This window comes from Lottia gigantea (assembly GCF_000327385.1).
Source record: "Lottia gigantea unplaced genomic scaffold LOTGIsca_26, whole genome shotgun sequence".
Lineage (NCBI taxonomy): Eukaryota > Metazoa > Mollusca > Gastropoda > Lottiidae > Lottia > Lottia gigantea.
Genome location: NW_008708797.1, coordinates 1,821,487 through 1,842,834, shown reverse-complemented (window position 1 = coordinate 1,842,834; position 21,348 = coordinate 1,821,487). Strand labels below are relative to the sequence as shown.

Below are 21,348 nucleotides of genomic sequence, written 5' to 3'. Positions count from 1 at the left end.
CTTTTTTGACCCTGATTTTTGTAGGATCAAAGGTCATTCAAATTGGTTGTCTATTTATACTTTTATATTGGCTGTCCTATCTCAACTTCCGGTTTTATAGCCGTATATATTTAAAAATTTTGATGACTTGTATCTCGTAACCTTGACCTTTGTTGACCCTCTCCCTTTCAATGTTAAATGTCATTGACCTTGGCTATCTTCTGATACTTTCATTTGTGAGGTCTGTCTACTTCCGTTATAACAATCTTCCAAAGAATTCTTCTCAACTTTAGACTGCTCTTGCGCGTGATGTAATTATCGTAGAAGGTTGATTTTTTCAGAGTCTTTTGCAATTTGCTACATTTGCAAAGTCCCACTCTGTGCCACGTGTGGCTCTAGTTTCATAATGTTATCCAAATTCCCAACAGCCCAAAACCTTATTTTTTTTCACATCATCAAAAAGATCTCAATAATCACAAGGATTCTTTATGACTGCTGGTCCTTGGCTAAACCTCTTGGCATTGATCTTTGCCAGATTATCAGTACCCATTTACAGCAATGTTGACCTGTAGCGCTTTCATCTGTCTGAGATAAAAAAAATTCACAATCAGCAAGATAAACACAAACACTTGACTGTTTTGTACTGCACAATTGGAACTTATATTATGGGTTGTGACACTTTTATATATACCAAATTTGAGCTCACATAAGTAGAATTTGCAATTTGGAGAACTTCAGGAGATCTTTATAAAATTTGTGATATCAATAACTCTAAAATATCCTTCTGAAACAATGTAGAAACCTTTCAGACTACATTAATTTAGTTCCAATTGTAAAAAATCTCTCATAAAATCAATAATTTTAAGATAACACATTTTATCTTTCAACTCATTTCAAAAGATGTTGAGATACATCAAGTGTTTATAAGCTTGTTAATAAATGTCTCTATAAATCATTTTCAACAAAGCATACTTATTTCTTTTATAGGTTGATATAGAATGATGAAATAATATGTGGCTGAAAGGATGCTATTGATTTAATGAAAATGAAATAAATTTGACAGATGAATGTAAATATACTGACACTGTGTGATAATGTCACCGACTTTCTTAATAAGACTTTAATCTCCTGGGATTATAGATTAATAATGGCTGAATGTAGGTTATCTACTGTTCTTCATATCTGTCATCCGCTACCGAAATGTGGTTCCGTTTTGTAACTTAGATAATTTTCGCCAAATTTGGCATGGAAGGATTTTATCTTAATGTGTTTGATATTTCAATAAAAAAAGAAATGTGTTAACCGATTTTAAAAACTACAAGAGTAAGAGAGCATGTCAGCATGTTCCATCTGGTTCATTAATCTGTTATGTACGAATTCATCTAATTTTTTAATTCATGATAATCATGCTATATTGATTCAAAGTCATCATTGCTATACTTCTTCAGATATTCACAAGCCAATGTAAGTGAATAGACAGAAGCGAGACATAGTTGGGCATTGTGCAAGAAAGAAAAACAGAGACATGTGTTGAAATAGTTGAAATATTTTGAACTGTGAAATGTCACAGATTGATTCCGATTTCTTATTTCAAGATACCTCAGCTTGGACCTAAAGATATCAAAATTCTTAATAAATTTTTTTTTATGATAAACAGATAATATGGTTTTGGTGCAATAATAATGTAGCTGAATGGAATAGCCTGAAGATACTTGAATATAGTCATTAGTAGATGGATTTTAAAGTCGAAAATGATTATTGTGGAAAAGTGTTTGATGTCATATTGGCATTAAAGATGCCTGAAGGCACCTTTCCTCAAATGTCATAAGCTAAAACAAGGTTTTTATGCAACCTTTAACACAACTTGGTTTGAAACCGATTTTTAAGAAGATTGCCTGTATTTTTTTCCACTTCTTCTCATACACAAAAAGTGCCTTTTAAGTAATTGAACATGTAATCAGGCATTGATAATGTATCAAAATGAGTAATGATGACAAAAAATGATACCATTATATTAAACTTTGATGAATGTTATGGTATTAATACATGTAGATTCAAATTGCACATATACCTGCCAATATACCTGCCAATATACCTGCTTTGATTTGGTGGAAATAGGTAAATAAGAATGAAATTGCTTTATTACATGTACGTATATGCACATGTTTCTCAGTAAAAAATTAAAATTATTGACAATCCCTTTCTTAAGTATCAAAAGTGCAAATATATAAATATCATGCTATCCAGAATATTTGTTCTGAGAGTTACATGTAAATTAGAATGAAATTATTGTCAATAATAGAGATATGTGTTAATATCTGATTAAAAACCATTTCAAGCTGGTACCACATGATGTGATCAAATTGATTTAATAATCCTTGAGGAATGTATTGGAATAGTTTAGCTAAAATAAACATGTTTGATCTAAATATCTCTGAGCTCAGTTGAATATGCAACATGTAAAGCTAAGATAATGTGTCAACGAATATATTATCCTAAAAATAACTTTAATTTCAAACTATTTCAATTTCAGCTTTATTTAATCAGCTTACACAATGTCACATATTCTACAGCAGAACATAGTATGATATTATATGTTTAGAATGTGCACCGAGTAAAACAGTTCATATTTTAAAATTCTTGCCTTGTAATTAGTAAATGAGAGCTTTTTTACACTAGTAGTTTGTTGGATTCAGCCTTTTCGCTGCAATTGTATGTACAACAACTATTAAACAACCTTTCAGTTTGTCAAAAAAATACAGTTTTGGAAAATTCATCCTTTTTTCCAAAACCAGCTTTTCCAAAGTGTACATCTGAAAGACATGTCTGCAGCATAAGTTATACTATGTCTATGTCGGTTGTCTTGGCACCATATAACAATTGACAGTCAGTACCTAACATTGTCTAACTTCTTCATTGTTTCATGAACAGCATCAATGTGAACTTGTACTCCAGATGAGATCAAACAGGTCTTAATAATCAAAATATACTTTAGATTTATGCACGAATCAACTCATAATGCTGCAATATAGACTGAAACATCCATCTCTTTTCAAGCCTCTGATAGCTGTTTTGAAAGTTGTTGGCTGGTGTAGAGACAGAACAACAAGGACCTGTTTTATGGGGATGTTTTTGAACCTCTGAAGGTGCTGGGGTTTTAACCCTATTTATCTAGATCCGTCAAACCAGAATATGTTCGGAGAGATAGATATTTTTTTTAAAAATTTGTTATAAAATTAATTAATATCAAAATGAAAAGATACAATGATACCCAACAATTTACAGTCACCTTAAAGATAATTTAATATTATGTTAGAAAAAAAACCCATCTTCGGAGGTTTGGAAAATCTCAATAAAACAGGACAGTTTTTCTGACTCTAATCCAGTCGATAACTGTCAATATATTTTACAGAGGCTGGAATAGAGGCAGATGTTCCAGGCTAGCTGCAATATAGTTTCTAAGTGTCTTGTTAACCCAGTCATTGTGGCAACCAAAAAATAAGACAGAGGATTACCAGAACATGTACAAGTGAAGAAATTAAAGTAATTAGTTAGAAGAAGAAGTAGATGGTCTCTATGTAAACATGGAATATTGAATGAAGTAATGTTGTGTTATTTTCTAATAATGATGTCATGAGAGGCAATCAATATTCAACACATGTTCCACATAATACTAGTTATCTTATTTTCCACCTAGCAGCACATCTTGTTTTTTTTATAAAATCTAGGGTATAACATTTGTTTCTATTCTAGCAGAAAGATTTATATGAAATTAAATGCCACCTCAAGTGTAAATTCTAGTAAAAGCTTTACCAAAGTTATTGACTTATTTTTTCAATACAATGTCTTCAGCTAAAACTTGACTAAATTAAGAAAACCTTGACTTGAATCAAGACTATTCACTTGACAGAACTCCTTGATAGCAGCAAGCCAAAACCTTTGAGAAAATCTTAAACAGACCATGCTCGCTAGTCTGTCAATTTGCAACACCTAATGTTTTTTGGTTTGAACATGCATGTGATATTCTTTTCAATCAAAATTTACAGTAAATCATTGATCAAATTATCTGATTCTAAGCAAATTTAACAACTGAAATTATATTCAAACCCTCATGATTGGATGAACAGAATCAAACTGGAGAACTAGATAACATTGAGCTCAATTCTACTTTGGAATAAAATGGTGGATTTGAAAAATTTGAGATAAACTGAACTGCTGGAAAACAATTTTAACCAGATTTGAAGACAAAATGATTTTTTGTCATACCAAAAATAGATATCACAAAATATAGAGTAGAGTAATAAGAAAATTTTGAAATAATTAGAAAGCAATTAAAAGTTCTTTCTTTTCGTCAAAGAAATCAAGAAAGAAAATTGCTTAAAAAATATAACAGGAAGAAATAAGAGCTCAACATACCAGACTAAATGATAGTTTATAATTTTGATTTGAAAAGGTTATTTTCTGTGACACGATCGTTACTAGACTGAGGACAATAAAATCTTCCTAATGAAATCAAATTGATCATAGACAGATCTAGTTCGAAGACATATGGTGGAATAATCCTGAAAGTCTATAAAAGACCAATTATTTTGACCTGTCTGGGTTTGTAAGTTAAGCTGATAGCTAGACTAAGTATATTGTTAGGAAGCGTATGATAGAGATTTGATTTCTGATCGACCTCCTTGAGGGCAAAAGTGAATAGAAAAGAGAGGTACGGGTTGACACTTATTTGGAAAAAAGGCTCATACCCAGGAACATTTAGATATTCAGGAATTATCTGTTGTCATCAAATTTCAAAGAATTTTTACATTGAACCGATATATATTTTACACATATTTTGACTGAAATCTTCATTCAACATGGACATTATGTGATAATATCAAAAATAAGGATTGGTCAAAGATTTGATTTGGCTAAACCATTAATGGCCTTGTGACACCAGAATGGCGTTCTTACTGCTCTGCTCTCCTACTGTAGAGAATTGGCTCAGAGCGTGTTAAGGTCACCAGAAGCATGGTATAAGAATGTCACAGAATTTATTTTCAACATGTTCAAAACAACAAATGTTTTGCGATTTGTAAATGTAAGTATGGTCGTATAACTCACGGTAAGAGGTCAACTGTGTTCTAAGTTTGTAATATTTAGGACTTTTTCTAGTTTTCCTTACATTTTATCTCAACATAGTACATTTCATGTCGCTGTTAAATCGCAAATGGTCACAGTCTAGTGTGACAGGGCTTAGATTCATAGAAACAAAATATTTGCTCAGAACCATATGACATGGTATTCAAATTGACTTATCAAACTAGTAGTAAAGAGCAGCAGTAAATGTAAGAAACATATAATTAGGGTAGGATTTAACTCATATCATTAAGTGTAATACATGGATCGTGTTATTTCTGCTCAACTATTAATATTTTAAGATATCAATATAAAGAGATTTTAATGTAAAGATCTTAATAACTACAGACACTAATGCTGTTCTTCTTATCTGTGTGTGTCATTTACACATCACATAGATGATTTCAGTATCAATTAGATGAAATAAGATTCAAGTCTGCTCTATACTTTCTTTGATTGCCTCCTTCAATAACCCTAGCTAACTCAATTTCCTATCAAAATGGTGGATCCATATTATATCAGATTCTCCTCTTATTCCAACAAAATATAGCTAATTTATCTCTACAGCTCTTGGTGAATAACCTAATTTATGATATATTCAAGCAACACCATTGCTTCTGAAATGATTCATAATCTTGATTTTGTGTTGGTCAAACTTAATCTATTCAAATCTTTTTCTTAAAAAACAGGCTGAATTGAAATTTTTTCTGCAATAATTAAGATTTATAAGACTTTTAATATGAATATAAGAACATTTATAGTCAATTATTGATGAGAGATAATATATTAAAGGAGAAGGTGTGATGTTATCTATATAATTTATGTGATATAAGTACATAAATAAAAACTAATTATTATCAGTATATTGATAAGATAAACTTCTATTTCACTATATTCTTATATTACAATGATAATATTCACTTACTTAAACAATATAGAAAGTTTACAACTATCTACCCTTTGTGCTTCCTTTTAAAAATATCAAATGATTTTGATTAATCAGCACATTTCTGTGACAGAGCATAAAGCTGACTCCAGGTAAACATCAGACTGATATCAAACATTCTCTGCACCAAGTAATTTCAACAAAAATGCAACTAGCTGATAACTGACCACTGCCACACTTTATGTGATGAATTTTTATAAAACTGAAGATTTTCAAACCACTAGCAAGACAGAAAATAAATATTGTTGTTTACACTTAAACACTAATTTGTCTGAAACAGATGTACTTGCCAAAAAGACTCCATCATTGAATATATTGTGTTTTACAAATAAGAGAAAAAAACTTGGTCAGTTCAACTGTTTCTCCTTTTGTGTACAAATATAACAGAAAGCTTTGGGCTAACATTGAAATGTCAAAACCCATCTCTAATATCTAAAGCTTAAGCAAAGCCTCTGGCATCAATGATGCCACATGGATGGCATTTTCTGCCAAACATAAAAGGTTAGTGGTTTATGTACAGGCTGACTTTTTTATGTACTTAAAAAACTTGGAACATCAAGTGAACAAATTTATCATAGAATGCCTAGAATAAACTGTAATCTATTGTCAATTGCTCAAAATATGAAAGGGATTGTAAAGAGGATTACTAAACAGTTTATGTGTTTCAGAGACACTGATAGCATCAATTTGAACCATTAATATTTCCAATCAGACATCTGTGAATCCACTAAAACTAAGTGTTTGATGATTTCATTAATCGCAAAAAATGCTTTATCATAAAGGCCTTAGAGATTAGTGATGTCATCAAACACTTAGTTTTAGTGGAATTGCAGGAACCTGATTGAAAATTGTAATGGTGCAAATTGATGCATTTAGTGTTCCCCATACACATAGAGAATTTAGAAAACCTCTTTACAATCCCTTTAAGTAAGACTCGAGAAATCAAGATGGTAAGCTTATAGTTACTAACCAGATACAATTTACTGATTTCCAGCACAATTTTCATGCTTGTGCTAAAAAAGTAGCTGATTTACTAAAAAGTTGTTCCCAGCCATGTTTGGGAAGTATTTCTTTAAAAAATACAGTACAGCAATGAACATATTATGAATATTATCTAAATAGAAACTGATTGTAAATCATAAATGCTTATTCATTATCTAAAAATAGAGGCTATGGATTTCCAGACAGTGAAACTGTCAAGGGCAATGATACGAATATAAAGCATTATTATTATAATTAATAGATATCCCAGTAGAGTTTCCAGACAAAAAGAATAGCCTAATTATTCAAATATACACCTTCATAATTTTACAGCCTGTTAATTATTGAATAGAATATCTTGAATAGAAAACTTATTGTAAATTAATAGACAATTTGGGACATTTCCTTACTAACAAACTAATATAGAACTTTTTTTATCAAATAAAACATTCTGAATAAGGTTTTATAATGTTATATCTGACATTTTTGTCAAGAAATGTTTGTGGTTAAATTTGGCTATAATTTGGTCCAGACATAAACTATTGCCTTAAAAACATATTGTACTCATATTTTGCAAATTTTGTTTATATTGCCAGCATTATCAAATTTGCCTTATTAGAACGCCATGCATGATGACACTTCATAGTAGTGATATATACTCACCGATCTATATAGCCTGACAAATACATGGCCCTACCTCTGTTACTTGGACATGCTATACAGATGAGATATCGTCAGAGTTAAGACCAGACTCAAAAGGTCACATTTTCTGGTCGCTAGATTTTGAGAATTTCTGCCATGACAGAAGCTAAATTTGGCAAAGCTTTTGGCATGGTTACAAAGCACAACCATAAATAAATCCATCAAGACATTTCTGCATATTCTGCAGGATATTCCCATGTGATCTTTTGAGGTAAAGAGTATGGTCAGCTTTGTGAGGCTACTTACTATTCATAATGATTTCCAAGAGAAAAAAATCAGTAGAAGGCCTACACAGAGTTAAAAAATATAGCACTTGGATCATAATATAGATAATAATATACCCAAACTCATTGGGTAAAACAATGCAACTATTAGCAAGAGAAGAGTTGTTGAATTTGTATTTGAATTTTAAATCAATGACTGACTATTTCTCATAATCTGCGTGAATATATGCCAAGATTGTAGTTTGTTTAAGTCTAAATACAACATTAAGTGTAAAACATACCTGGTCGGCCATTGTTTAGATATAGGACGGTGATCAATAACTTTCACAACGCTAGATTCAAGGTCACTTAAATTAGGTGCTAGAACATGGTGGTCCACTAGAGTCAATAATAATTTGCCTTTAGTTTGTAATTCTTCTAAAGAAATGTCCTCATAAAAAGATAAAATATCCGGTTCTATTCCAATTTTCTCCAGAAAATGAACAGCTTCTAATCGTAATCGGAACTTGCTGCGAGGAATTTGCATAAGTGGTAAAAACAGAACACTTTCATCTTCATCAATCTGAAATAGAAAATCGCAAAAAATTGTAAGTGATTGGAATTAAAATAGGTAATAGATATTTATATCATTCTAAAGCAGAATTTCTATTTCAGTATTAAATTCAAATTTTTTAAACTGTTATCAGTAACTGACTTTTTATTTCAGACGATTAACAAATTTTTTTCAGTAAGAATAAATTGCTATCTATTTATGTCATGTATTTCCCTCTTAAGAAACTTAAATTTTAACATTTTCATTGCAATACGAATTAACATTTTTTAAACTATAATCCTAATATTATTTGCCAAAAAGGTTTCTTACTTTTCGATCTGTACAGTAAATGTCAATTTCATTATTTTAAAAAATTCTTTTTAAAACAAGAAATACCTTATCAAGACTTCAACTGTCAAAAAGAATATCCATAACACTTCATCATAAAGATATAATCTAATAAAGAATATATATGACTATTTTTTTTAAAACACTGTCAGCTATAGTAAGTTAGTACTGTATATATTCATGACATCAATATTGTCACACTACTGTCACTAAGTACTGTCGTCAGTGTCGACACACAAGACTAGTATTTACAGTCAACTATCGGAGACTAATATAACCCTCCAGCTACAACCTACCAAACTAATACAATTACTAACATTTTAACCAATCTTCAACTATCCACAAGTAGTCTTTCACAAGTCATTTTTCCATTTCAGAAAATACCCGCAACATTATTGATCTTCTGTTAGCCATTAACATTTTTTTCCATGTGGACATGCGTCGTGTTACACATTCAAATTTGTTGCTTACAATAATAAACTTATATTATCAGCAATGAATACTTATATTGTATGCTGAATAACATCTTCACAATGACAAGCTATTACCAACTTCCTTTATTTACACAGATAAATATGTCAATTTGCAAATTAAGAGAACACAACTCTGTAGATAATTATTTCTACCAACATCCCAAAACAGGTAAAACTACAAATCAGCGCTAAACGGCCAAAATGAAAGCGACATGACTCTTTTATCGGTAATTGTAAGTATTTGTAAAAGGCAGACTGGGCATAGGTTTTTTTGCCCAGCACAAACAATACAGTTTTACACTGAAAGACAAAAATTTTAAGTGAATGGAACATTGTCAATTATTACAAAAACATCTTTGTTAAATAAACATTAAATTGTATGAAAATATTTCTTAAATCAACAATTCCAAAACAAACTACTGGAAATATAAAAGTGACAATTGACTGTTTTCAGAAACAACATCTTTTTATAATACTCCAGACAATTGACATTTTATTTTCTTTAAATTTTCACTGAAAAAAAAAATATCTAAACAACAAAATCTGGTTTTAAACAGAATTCATTCTTGAATCTTTTGGAATTAATTTCCAATAAAGGATTTGGAATCTCAAGTGTGGCAACTGTAAGACCTGTGACTGTGAGTTAAGGTGATTGCTGAATAGGTTTAAGGTCTTGCGGAATGGGTCAAGAGAGAACCATATTATATTCAATGTACAGTCCTGCATCACCTTTAACATATGTCAATAATAAAGCCATGACAACAAAGCACAAAAAAATTTGACCTGACTTTTTAATCTTATGAGAATTGTTCTAAAAATGTATATTAATTGTTACATTAATGAAACCATAACTAGCATTTGATCAAAGTGAAATAATATATTTGAATTTCATCTTAATATATTAAGACCTCTATTGGTCTACTTATTCTAAATTTAAAACTGACATCTTCGTTAAAAGCCTTTTTAATCGGATACAAATCTCATTTGAATGAAAAAAATATAAAAAAGTGTTTCCATGGAGACACTGTTAAAATAGTGTCATTCCCGAAACAGCTTGTTCACACTGAGAATGCGTTATCAATCACTCACATTTTTTTCAGTACTGACATGCCATTTTCCATTATATGTTACTTTTCTTTTAATATCACCTACAAGAACTCTTTAAATAAGAAATGAATTTCTTTGATGTACATTTTAATTATTAAGACTGCAAGGAAAAGAAATAATGAAGGGAAGAAAGCATTAATTGTAAGTGTTTTTAGTAGCTAACTAATTCTATAAAAAACAGAGCATTTCAAAGGATTTGAATGAGATTTTCTAACCATTTTATAAGTATCAGGAACACTTAAGCTAACAGAATCTATTCCTGATTTCCTGTCTGATGTCTATTATTTCAAAGTACCTTTATCCAATGATGACATCACTATCGCAATATCTATCAACGATTTTTATCCATGAGCTTAAAGTGTTCCCATACACATACAAACGTAAGAGAACTTCTTTTGATAGTTAGTATGGCTATTTATGGTGTATCTGACAGTTTTTGAATCTCCAGTCAAAGATGTTATATCAGGCTGTAAGTTTTAAAGAAATTCTACCTCTGAGAATACATTCTTTAGCTACAATTTGTATGTGATGGTGATCAACTTAAAAACATAAATCCCACACTTTTAGAGTATCACATTCAAAATACATCCCTGATCAAAATTATTGATTAAATTACTATAAATAGTTATATTCCTTCCTTAATACAGAAACTTCTTCATTATTCTCAAGTTACATTAAACCAATTTGAAATGATTTGAATTAAATTGTTGCAAATCAACAAAATATTTCTATTGATATTGAACATCTGCTATCCAGATTACAGCAATTGACACCATAATTGAATGTTGATCAGTAAAGATCACTATAATTTGCTTTCCTGTCAAGATTCTTAGAAAATGTTTAAAATCAGCTTTACTTGCATATTACAGCTTCTTAGTTTTAAATCTAATTCCAAGAAGAAATAATAAAAATTGCGGTTTTCTGCTTAGTTTTATTACTGACTGACAACATTTTATTTCCAATACTGCGAAAACACCTCTTAAAGGCCATGTTTCACCATTTTCAGATGTTGATTTGAAATGTTCCTCATGAATTGCACGAAAATCACATAATTCTTTCAAATATACTTCAAAATAGGAATTTCACTAGTTTATTGTCTGCCTGCAAATTGTGCTTAAAAATGGCGAGTCGTCAATGTAATGACACACATTGCTAAGAAGACTGAAATTTTGACAGTAAGCTGTACCAATTCCGTATCTGAGACCAAAATACGTTTCCCCTCCGAGACTTGATACTGACATTGACTATAAAACCTTTCCTTTAGTGAAAAGGTTATTTCAAATATCTCCTATAAATTTTATACTTTTGATCTTAATCCTTTGATCTTCTTTATTTCATGTGATTTTTTCGAACAAAGTGAAATATATTGGATACTAATAGAAACTCATTAAAAACCAAAGAAAAAAATCAGTTCTTAGAAAGTGTCTGAAACTTAAAGTCCTTTATTCATTGGGGTGTGCGTTGAATTATTAACGACCAATTAAAGACTGAGACAGCATTAAAGACTGGATGATCATAATAATCAATAGACACAAGGTGAAATACCTAGACTTGTTTTTTTCAGACCCTAATTAACCCTAATTTGCGGTGTTCATAAAACACCACAAGGAAAATCAAACTTGACAGTTCTATATTTAGATGATGTTTCCGTGTTGTTGATACGGTCTAGGGAATTATAGTCAAACTAGAGATATCAAGTCTGTTACAAAACGCAATATGTATGACGTCAAAAGAGTGAAATCAGTATCTAGTCAGATTATCAGTAGACGAATAACAACTAATATCATGTTTACGTCTGGTAATACATGATAAAGCTGCTCTAAAGATCTTATAGCAGTTTCCATTGTGAGTCTTTGTTTCAAAAATAAATAATATTGTTAATCTATTTTCAGAATCTATACTGTACTAGTACTCAAAGGTAAACTTCAAGTCTTTAATTGTCTATTTGTACCTATAGATGGACATCTTTCCAAACATTTGCTGATTTTTTAGTCATATTTTGGATCAATTTCTTGACATGTAAGGTCAACTATTGGGCTATCTGAATAACAGAGTACTGTCATCATCTAAACCCCCTCATTACATCGACATCACTTACTCTGTCTTATTTAATTCAACTTATACATAACATATTATTACTGGGAAATACATAGTCATGGTGTTGTAAAATCCTTTCTTCCTTTTAGAAGATAGCTTGCCAGACAAGGCAACATAGAAAACATTGAAAACTCTTTATACAATAATTGCGAAATTCGAACTTAACCGAGATATAATCAATATATACACAGTGGTGTATTTAGGCAATAATTCTTAGGCCATGCCAACGGATGGACAGATACTTAGTAAACATTTTCAAGCTGGCATATAAAAAAGCATCTTCCATGAGCTTATCTCATATAACCTGCAGTTTAATATAGTCTAGACTTCACAGGAAGTTAGATAATTACTGATAAGGACTATTTTCCCTAATTTTTATCTCAAGTTCTTCAGTTGTTCTTCAATCCAGACTATAAAATTGAGGTAAATAATGGGACAATCAAACGTTACAGGTATTCTATTCTAGAATTTTGTCTCAAGTCAAAATTTATTTCTTATATTTACATACATACTAACATCAATGATGTTAGACCATCTAGACACAATGTCAATAAATTTCTAAACAAGACAAATCCAATAACAAAGTCTCTTAAACACATCTGAAACTAGGACATATTTCTGCTGTGTTTTATTTCCAGAGGTATGTCTTTTACTTGGAACTGTGATTTTACAACAGCTAATCAATATGTTACTACATATGGTTTGTTTGTAAATATTAACACATATGCACACAACTCAAATATTGACTTGAAGATTTCGTATCCAAAACTGTTTCAACCGTTGGTGAGAATCTTTTATCAATATGTTGTGGATCAATGTATTGAAAAGATTGACCTTGTAAAATGTTTCTGTCAAGATGGTGTTTTCTGTTTATAATTTCTACCTAGCTATATGACATATTGAAGATATGTAAAATGAAGCCTGTCTATAATGCTATATAATATACAAGATAAAAGTATGGTGGAGAAAGGCTGTAGTTAATTAATTTGATATAGACAGTCAATAGATAATTATAGTTGATTTAGTCTACATCCGTTAAAACTGACAAATGAAACTCTACATTTTTCACATCACAGAACTACACTCGAATCTTGATAGCACTAAATAAGACATTCTTGATATAAGTTCACTCTTCCACTTTTATCTACTGAAATTTGCTTTGTGGAAAAAGGTGCTAAATGCTTTGCTATTTTAGAAAAGACAATTCTACACATAACTTTTTCTCACAATGTGATGAATGTTTACAGGAAAAAAAAGTTGTACAGTGAAACTTTAAATCACCAAAAGTCATTTTATAAGCTTGAACACAAAGGGCCTCTATCTCTGCCCTGTCCGAATAGGAGAGTTTCAAGTAAAGAATATTTCATCCTTCCTTTGTTCACCAATTTGCATTCATAATTGACACAGACAAAAATATCGGTGTGCAAAAAGAGAATTTTTTCTAAGAAAAAGGTATAAGTCTAATACTATAGTCTAGAATTGAAATGTAAGAGAAAAAATATCTTACTGTATAAAGATAATAAGCATAAACTAGTGATGATATAGCAGAATCTATATCACAAGATTCATTTCCTATTACAACATGTACTTTACTATAATCCTCTAACTCATTCTGAAATAGAATACAATAATATTTTATATTATTCAATCATTTCATTTGATATGGTGATACAATACCTTAAAAACAATTCTATGTTCGACAAGATTATCTCACAATAGAGTAATTAAACCAAAATGTCACTAACAACTATCAAGTTTAAAGGGATATAATGTAATTATCTAAATGATTGCTTTATCAATTGATAGAATCCAATTTCAACTATCTGTACATGTCTTAATAATTAAAATAAGACTCTAGTCACTTTGAGGATGACATTACATATAAATTTAAATATTTATTTAGAAGTGAAACGGAACAGATAGTCAGATTTCATTTTAATAAGTGATATTGTTAGCTGATAATGTTCCTTTCATATCGTGGGTGACCGCTTGAAACCTCGTATATGCCATATTTGGTGATTTTGACCTTTAGGTACCGTTCGAAAGCTCGTAAAAGCGCAGATCTTGTGATCAAAACCCGCGTATTCTTAGCTTGATTGTGAATAACTCAAAAAGCACTAATTATGTAACACGTATATAAACAGTCAGATTTAAAACCTCGTAAAATATATTATTAAATAAATAATAATAAAAAGATTTTAACAAAATATGGGTACAAATAGTTTTTTGCGTTTTTCTTGAAAAGTAATTCTGCGTCATATATTGTTATACAAGGTTTCAAGCGGTCATCCTGAATATGCTGACTGTTGCAATTTACAGAAGAACCTATAACTATTTTTTTAGCAAGAAGGACATGCCTTTATTTTCTTCTTCACACTGTTACAAACTAAACCACAGCCTGTTCCCAAAAGAAATGCCCAATCTAATTTTAACAATTTTTTGAAAGAATAAAATAAATGGAGTTTTATGTCTTAATTAAAAAAAAATGGAAGGAAAACAATTCCCAAGCATTTCAAATAAATAAAATAACAAAATTACAATTTAGATCTTTATTCTAGTATAATATACTCTCAAGAAACATATCTAAATTTGTCACTTTTAAGTTGACATGTATATGAATAGCAATTATGTCACAGATGTATCATATATATAATAGTTTTAAATATTGACTTTTCTGTCATTCAATAGTTAATGAGATGTGGGCGTAAGGCAAAATTCCAAAACAACTTCTTGTGATTACAATGTAGTCATTTCCAAACACTTGCTGAAGCCAATATAAATGTAGAGAAGACCTGACATAGCCATTATTAGTGAGCTCTGGGGTAGGAGTTTGCACAAATCTTCCCACTACACCATGACATGAAATTCTGCTTTTCACTTAATTCGTGTAATTTGGGGTAAATTGAAATATATTCTGTCATCATTATTCCACAAAAATAGGAAACCACTTCAATAGAAGGCCAAAAGTTATGCTTTTCATCTGATTTTGTAATTCAAGGCATGGTAAAATATAAAAATCACAGTTCCATTTTGAGTTCACAACCAAGGCTACTCTAGTTGTATGGTATGAATAAATATAAATTACGGTTACTTTCTGCAGATGGCACTGGTATGTCGTTATATTTATATTCAATTCATTAATCTAAGTGATAACCACTAGAAAAATTGTTTCACAGACAAAGATTTATTAATTCATTTTAGAAAGATTTCACTGGAGTAAAATAAGAAACTAGTCTAAATTGACAATTAATAATAGGAGAGAAAGTTTCCTAATCTCCATAGACCCAGATTTCAATTGACTATGTGAAGAAACCTAATAGCAGATTGAATTGCTTCTCTTATCTCTTAAATTAATGGTCGATAAAGTCATCAGAGAGCATTGATTTGCCTCCTTCTCACTCTCATTAAAATGATAACTTGCAATTGAGATATAGATAGAGATAGAATCATTATTACTTTCACTGATCGTAATTTTAATTTTAATCATCAGAATACTCTTACTCTGTAATCTTTTTAGAAAAACTTCAAGCGCAAATCACACAAGTTAGTTTTTGGCCCACCCCTTCTATTGGTCTCTTTTTGGAAATCCATGTATTTCAAGAAATTCATGTATATTGAAGTTTCAATTCAAATATGTTAACAAGCTATCATGAATTAATTAAAGATAATTAATTATCTTGCTAATAATTAATAATAAATCAATATTGTGGTAATCAAGTAAATTAAAAAAATTTTAGGATAAAGTGCTCAAAAATAAAGTTTCAACCCACCAGAGCTTCTCTTGTCAAAGATAAAAATTCATCCATCTTGTAGGTTCTCCAATATCTAACTTATTTACTTCTTAAAATAGTAGTTACATCAGCAACATAGTCATACCATTACATCAATATCCTTGTACATACCATATAACTAACTACTGAATAACAAAAACATATCATCTACCAATACCTTGATTAATCAATAAATATTACTGCTCATGTGTACACATTAACTGCATATCTCTTTACAAGAATACAGATGACTAAATCAATTCATCACTTTTCATTTAAAATGAAAATCTGACATTGGGTTTGTGTACAATCCAATAAAGAACTTTTTCACTTGGTAAATGTATCTGGAACACTAAGAGCTTTTTATTTGCATCATTCCGATTTCAGTTTTTTGCTTACAATTTCACGAAATGAAGTATTTTTTATGACATAGCTATTACAAAGGTTTAATTATAGGAACAACAGATGCCTGACTGAAAAAAATTAATGATGCAAATAGAAACCTGATACATTAATAATCTTCAAGAATTCTTTACATGTCCATGATAAGAACCAATCAATTAATCCACTTAATACTGTTTATTCATCTATGTGTTAAGATCAGATAAAATGGTGGTTTATACTTCTAGTCCTATTTCAAACTGTACTAGAAGCTGCTTGCGGAACTGTATAGCCATATGACAGTCAAATATATCCAGATATAAATATGTAAGCTTATCCTAATCTTCTAAACATATTTTAACGAAAAAATTCAAACCTATTGTCTGAGCAAAGTTAAAATTTTTTGTATTTTTCCCATTATTTTTGTGAGAATTGAAATAGCAGCCCCAAAATCATACTGATAGTCTTTGAATGACTTTGCCTTGATGAAAATATATGCATGAGCACACATTATGTCTTCAAAATGAGTTTTTACAGAGGACAATTTTCAGCCAAAATTTGTGAAAATTGTCTTCTGTAAAAACACATTTTGAAGACATAATGTGTACTCACACTTATATTGTTATCAACGCAAAGACATTCTAAGAAGACTATCAGTACTATTTTGAGGCTGCTATTCCAATTCTCTTGCAAAATATTGAAAAAATTAAAAAAACTTTTCAACTTGCATTGACAATAACTTTTTCTTGCTTAATGCTCAAAATGATTTCTATAGATTATTGAGTTTTTGCTACAGTTTCATTTCACAAATTTCAATTTAGAACAACTTTTACAAAAATGTTATTTTTCTTTATCTGTCTGAACAGAAAATTTACTTATTGCCAACACCAGAAACATTTCTATGCATGTTTACAAAATATTATCTGCTCATATTATAGGTCGAAACAACGGGCTTAATAATTGGCTTTCCACTGAAACGCCCTCTCTCTTGTTCATGTTTGTTTACATTTTAGGGCTCCTGTCAAAACTAACAGTTAACACGGACGTTGCAGACAGCATCATCAACTAATCAGCCGGTTACTCTCAACACTATTCTTGAAAAACCATATCAAACGACGACAAAATAAGTGTTCGATAAAATTATACTTACATATAGCGTATACAATATTTATTTCATCGAAGTAAACCTAAAATCCTTCACAAAATTTCTGATCTAACATACATCCTCCTTCATTTAACTTTGCTCCAGAAAAATCTGTTGTAAATTTTGCCCACTCGAATGATTTTTACAAAACTTAGCAAAAGTTATTCCCCTTTAAGAAAACATGGTAAGTCTTGAAACTCGAATTCACCTAATTACGCTCAAATATATTATAAATTATTATTATTTTACAGCAATGTAAGTCAATCATTTCACTCTCGAAAAAGGACGCCGAGCTAACAAACCCAGTTGCAGAGTGGCATTCACCTGTGTACGTAAGGCGTTCCCTTCCTTACTAGAATAAGCATTAGGGCCTAGAATCTTATGGTTAGTTTGTTTAATTTGTGAGTATTTGCGGTATTAAGGCAATCACTCGTGTTTGCTGTCTATATAATACACTAATACGATTTGCAGATTTCGATTGGGCAGTATAAATATATAGACCAATCATTTGATCTGATTTATCATAAATAGTTATGTGTATCAGAATCAAACAGAGTCGACAATGTTGTTTGATAAATGATATCCATCGTTTCTGAAGTATGTTATAACTACGGTACTTCAACCTTTTTTCATGTCTTAATATGAAAGTTTGTGAATCCTATCTGTTATTTTGATTAATTTATTCTGATTTATGGTAGCAATATTCCATCTTTCCATCACAAACTTTATTGAATTTAACGTTCAACTTCAAAGGATACTATTAATCAGCCTCCATACAAACATGGAGAAAAATGAAAGAAGAAATTGTCCTACATTTTAAGATAACAGCTTTCATATTTTCACCGTAGGTTAGAAAGTATCAAGAAGAAATGAAGCGATATATGGTGTTATGGGGTTTCCTGTTTTTCTTGGTTATGTTTTCTTCACTCTATCTGATGCTGGAAACGGTCAACACTGCAGGCAAACCCTCAGAACTCGATGCTGTAAGTTGGTCAATATCCCATGCTCCAGAACTATAAATAAATATTTATTTTGAAGATTAGGGCTTTCTGTCGTTAAACCATTTATTTTTATGTGAATTGAAATATAAGCTTCAAATTTTTAGGCCTAATGATAAAGCAGTAACAAACCAAAACGGCAGCAAATCTTAATAGAGCCTAGTTGAAACGGTAGCAGATTAACCAAAAGGCAAACGGTAACACTAAAATATGGTCAAAACGTCAACAGATTGACCAAAACGGTAACACTTAAGAAAAATGTATAGTCAAGTAGCCTAATTTCGTGCTTACCTATTTTTCTAGCGTCTCCAGGAATGATTAATAATTTAATAATCACAATTTTTTTATCGACTGAATTTCCTTATAATACAAGCTGTTATCGGAATTCCAAGCTCGTCTCCTAGAATATATTCCAGCAAATAACGTCATGTCACTAACTAGTGGATTCCCTGTCAGCAGAAAAATTCTATCGAACACAATCTGGGCCATATTCTTATGTTGTTTCAATGACTTTTAGTAATAAATCACTCTTACGTTTTACTTATGTCAGTCACTATTTTTTTTAATCTTTGCGGGAATTGTCATTAGTTATAATGAATTGACATTAAAGATGAGTACTTAGAAATGATGATAATATCACTGGGTATCCATACAACGTGTTTTTCTCGACTTATTTATAGATCAAACATTGTACCCGAAAATAGGTGAAATATTTTGCCGCCGTTGTCGAGTTGGTTACTCATGAAATATGGGTCAAGGTGAGGGATTCATAAAAAAAATCAAAACAAACCAATGCTAATTATTTTAAAGAATATCTGAGGAAACATCTAAGACAAAAAAATTTCCGGTTTTTGAATGGAACGAAATTCAGGTTTTAATCCTTATATGCATGAATATAGGTTACACCACTGTACTTAAGCTTATATTTTTATTATTTTGTTATATATATATCAAATAATCAAATAAAAAAATACACTCAAAATTTAATCGTTTCAAAAAAAATAATTCAATTATAAAACAGCCGTTAATCATGTCTACAAGTACATCGTGTCCAAACCAAAATTGGCCCTACTGTATTGGTAGCAAATTTCATCCAATCAAAAATAATCACTCATTATGGCCTTTGTTTGCTAACGTAAACAAAACAAATTCAGCGTGCCATTACATAATTTTATACATATGTACGGTACAGAATTGAGCAAGATTTTCTTTAAAGAATTGAAGCTGAGAGAAAATCAAACCTGACTTTGAAATATTTACTTGGAAAGAATGTGTTCTTATCTCTTCAAATGGGCGTCGGCAAAGCGGTGTTGTGTTTTGTTTACATGACTTCCTTTCTGTTTTACCGATCTGATTGGTCAGATTTAAATGCCACCAATCTCATTTCAGCTCCCCCAAAACAAAGGGTAGTGGGTAAATCTGTACCATTTTGATACTAAATCAGATGAGAAGAATTTTAGTCTTTGTTGATATTTGATATATCATCTGCTATGCACTTTAGCATTTTCCACAAAGAACACCTGCTGTGATACTATCTATTTATAGTAACATAATCTCATAACTAATCAAAATAGTGCCAATTAATGTTATGTTATTGAAGTTTCAATTTATTAGAAACAAAAAATGTATAACTAAAAATCATTAGGCATACATTTCATTACTGTATCTTTGCAATTGATGGTTCCACCATGGGGCTGTATCTTAGTCTAGGCAAATGTCAAAGGAAAATGCCTCATGCGCATTTGATACAAAAATTTTGTATGAAAATTAAAAATGTAAAGATAGTGGACCACAGCCATATAGGCACACCACAGCATGCGGATGGTAAATATTCAAGATTTTTGGGCTCTTTCCTACCTCTTAATTTGATTGATCTGGTTATTAAGTCTATGTTTATATATCTGTTTGACATTGTTAATGATGTGAAATAATTCCATGATTTTGACATAGACCAAAAACTCATCTCTTAAAGTAATACATTTGTGCAAATCCACAAACACAAGATGAAAAAAATCTGTCTAAAATTGAAATAATATGAACTGATGGATGGACAATATGAATATATGGTGTAAATTTGTAGCATATGAAAAGGTTCACCTACAATTGAAAAGAACTTATGAAGCTTTGGGAAAGGGGTTATAGAGGTAAAGGCCTATAGGTGATAAATAAGACTTAGATAAAATAGCACACAAACTATTAAGGGACTTTTGTTTTGTTTTTTCACATTTGCCATTGACATTTTCTTGTCACCGTAAGAAATGGTTGCATTCCATTGTGAAATAGGTATTAAATGGATATTTTAAGCTTATCACAATGGCAGTTTTGTTTGTTCATTATGTATGTCATGTGATCCTGTTCAAATTTAATACAGAAGTATGTAATGTAAAACAAGCCCATCTGTTGCTGGCAATGTAACTTGGATAATGTAATGAAATTTATCATAATTTACATAAAACCAATAAAGATCTATATAAAAAATAGCTAAGATACCTGAAAGATGTTTTCTTCCAAAGAGTTTGTTCTCTATGCATTCGTATTATTTTGT

General features: G+C 30.5%; 1 protein-coding gene across 1 annotated transcript in view; it reads right to left on the bottom strand.

Annotated features, from left to right (window-relative positions):
• The window catches only part of LOTGIDRAFT_81753 (hypothetical protein), a gene marked incomplete at both ends in the record, with an annotated part of 26,505 nt that extends 12,389 nt beyond the window's left edge, over positions 1 to 14,116 (bottom strand). Inside the window, 2 exons of the mRNA XM_009055903.1 lie at positions 8,235 to 8,515; positions 14,018 to 14,116. Of these exons, the coding sequence (XP_009054151.1) occupies positions 8,235 to 8,515; positions 14,018 to 14,116 (380 nt within the window). The remainder of the gene's footprint in view (positions 1 to 8,234; positions 8,516 to 14,017) is intronic.
• Positions 14,117 to 21,348: the final 7,232 nt, after the last annotated feature.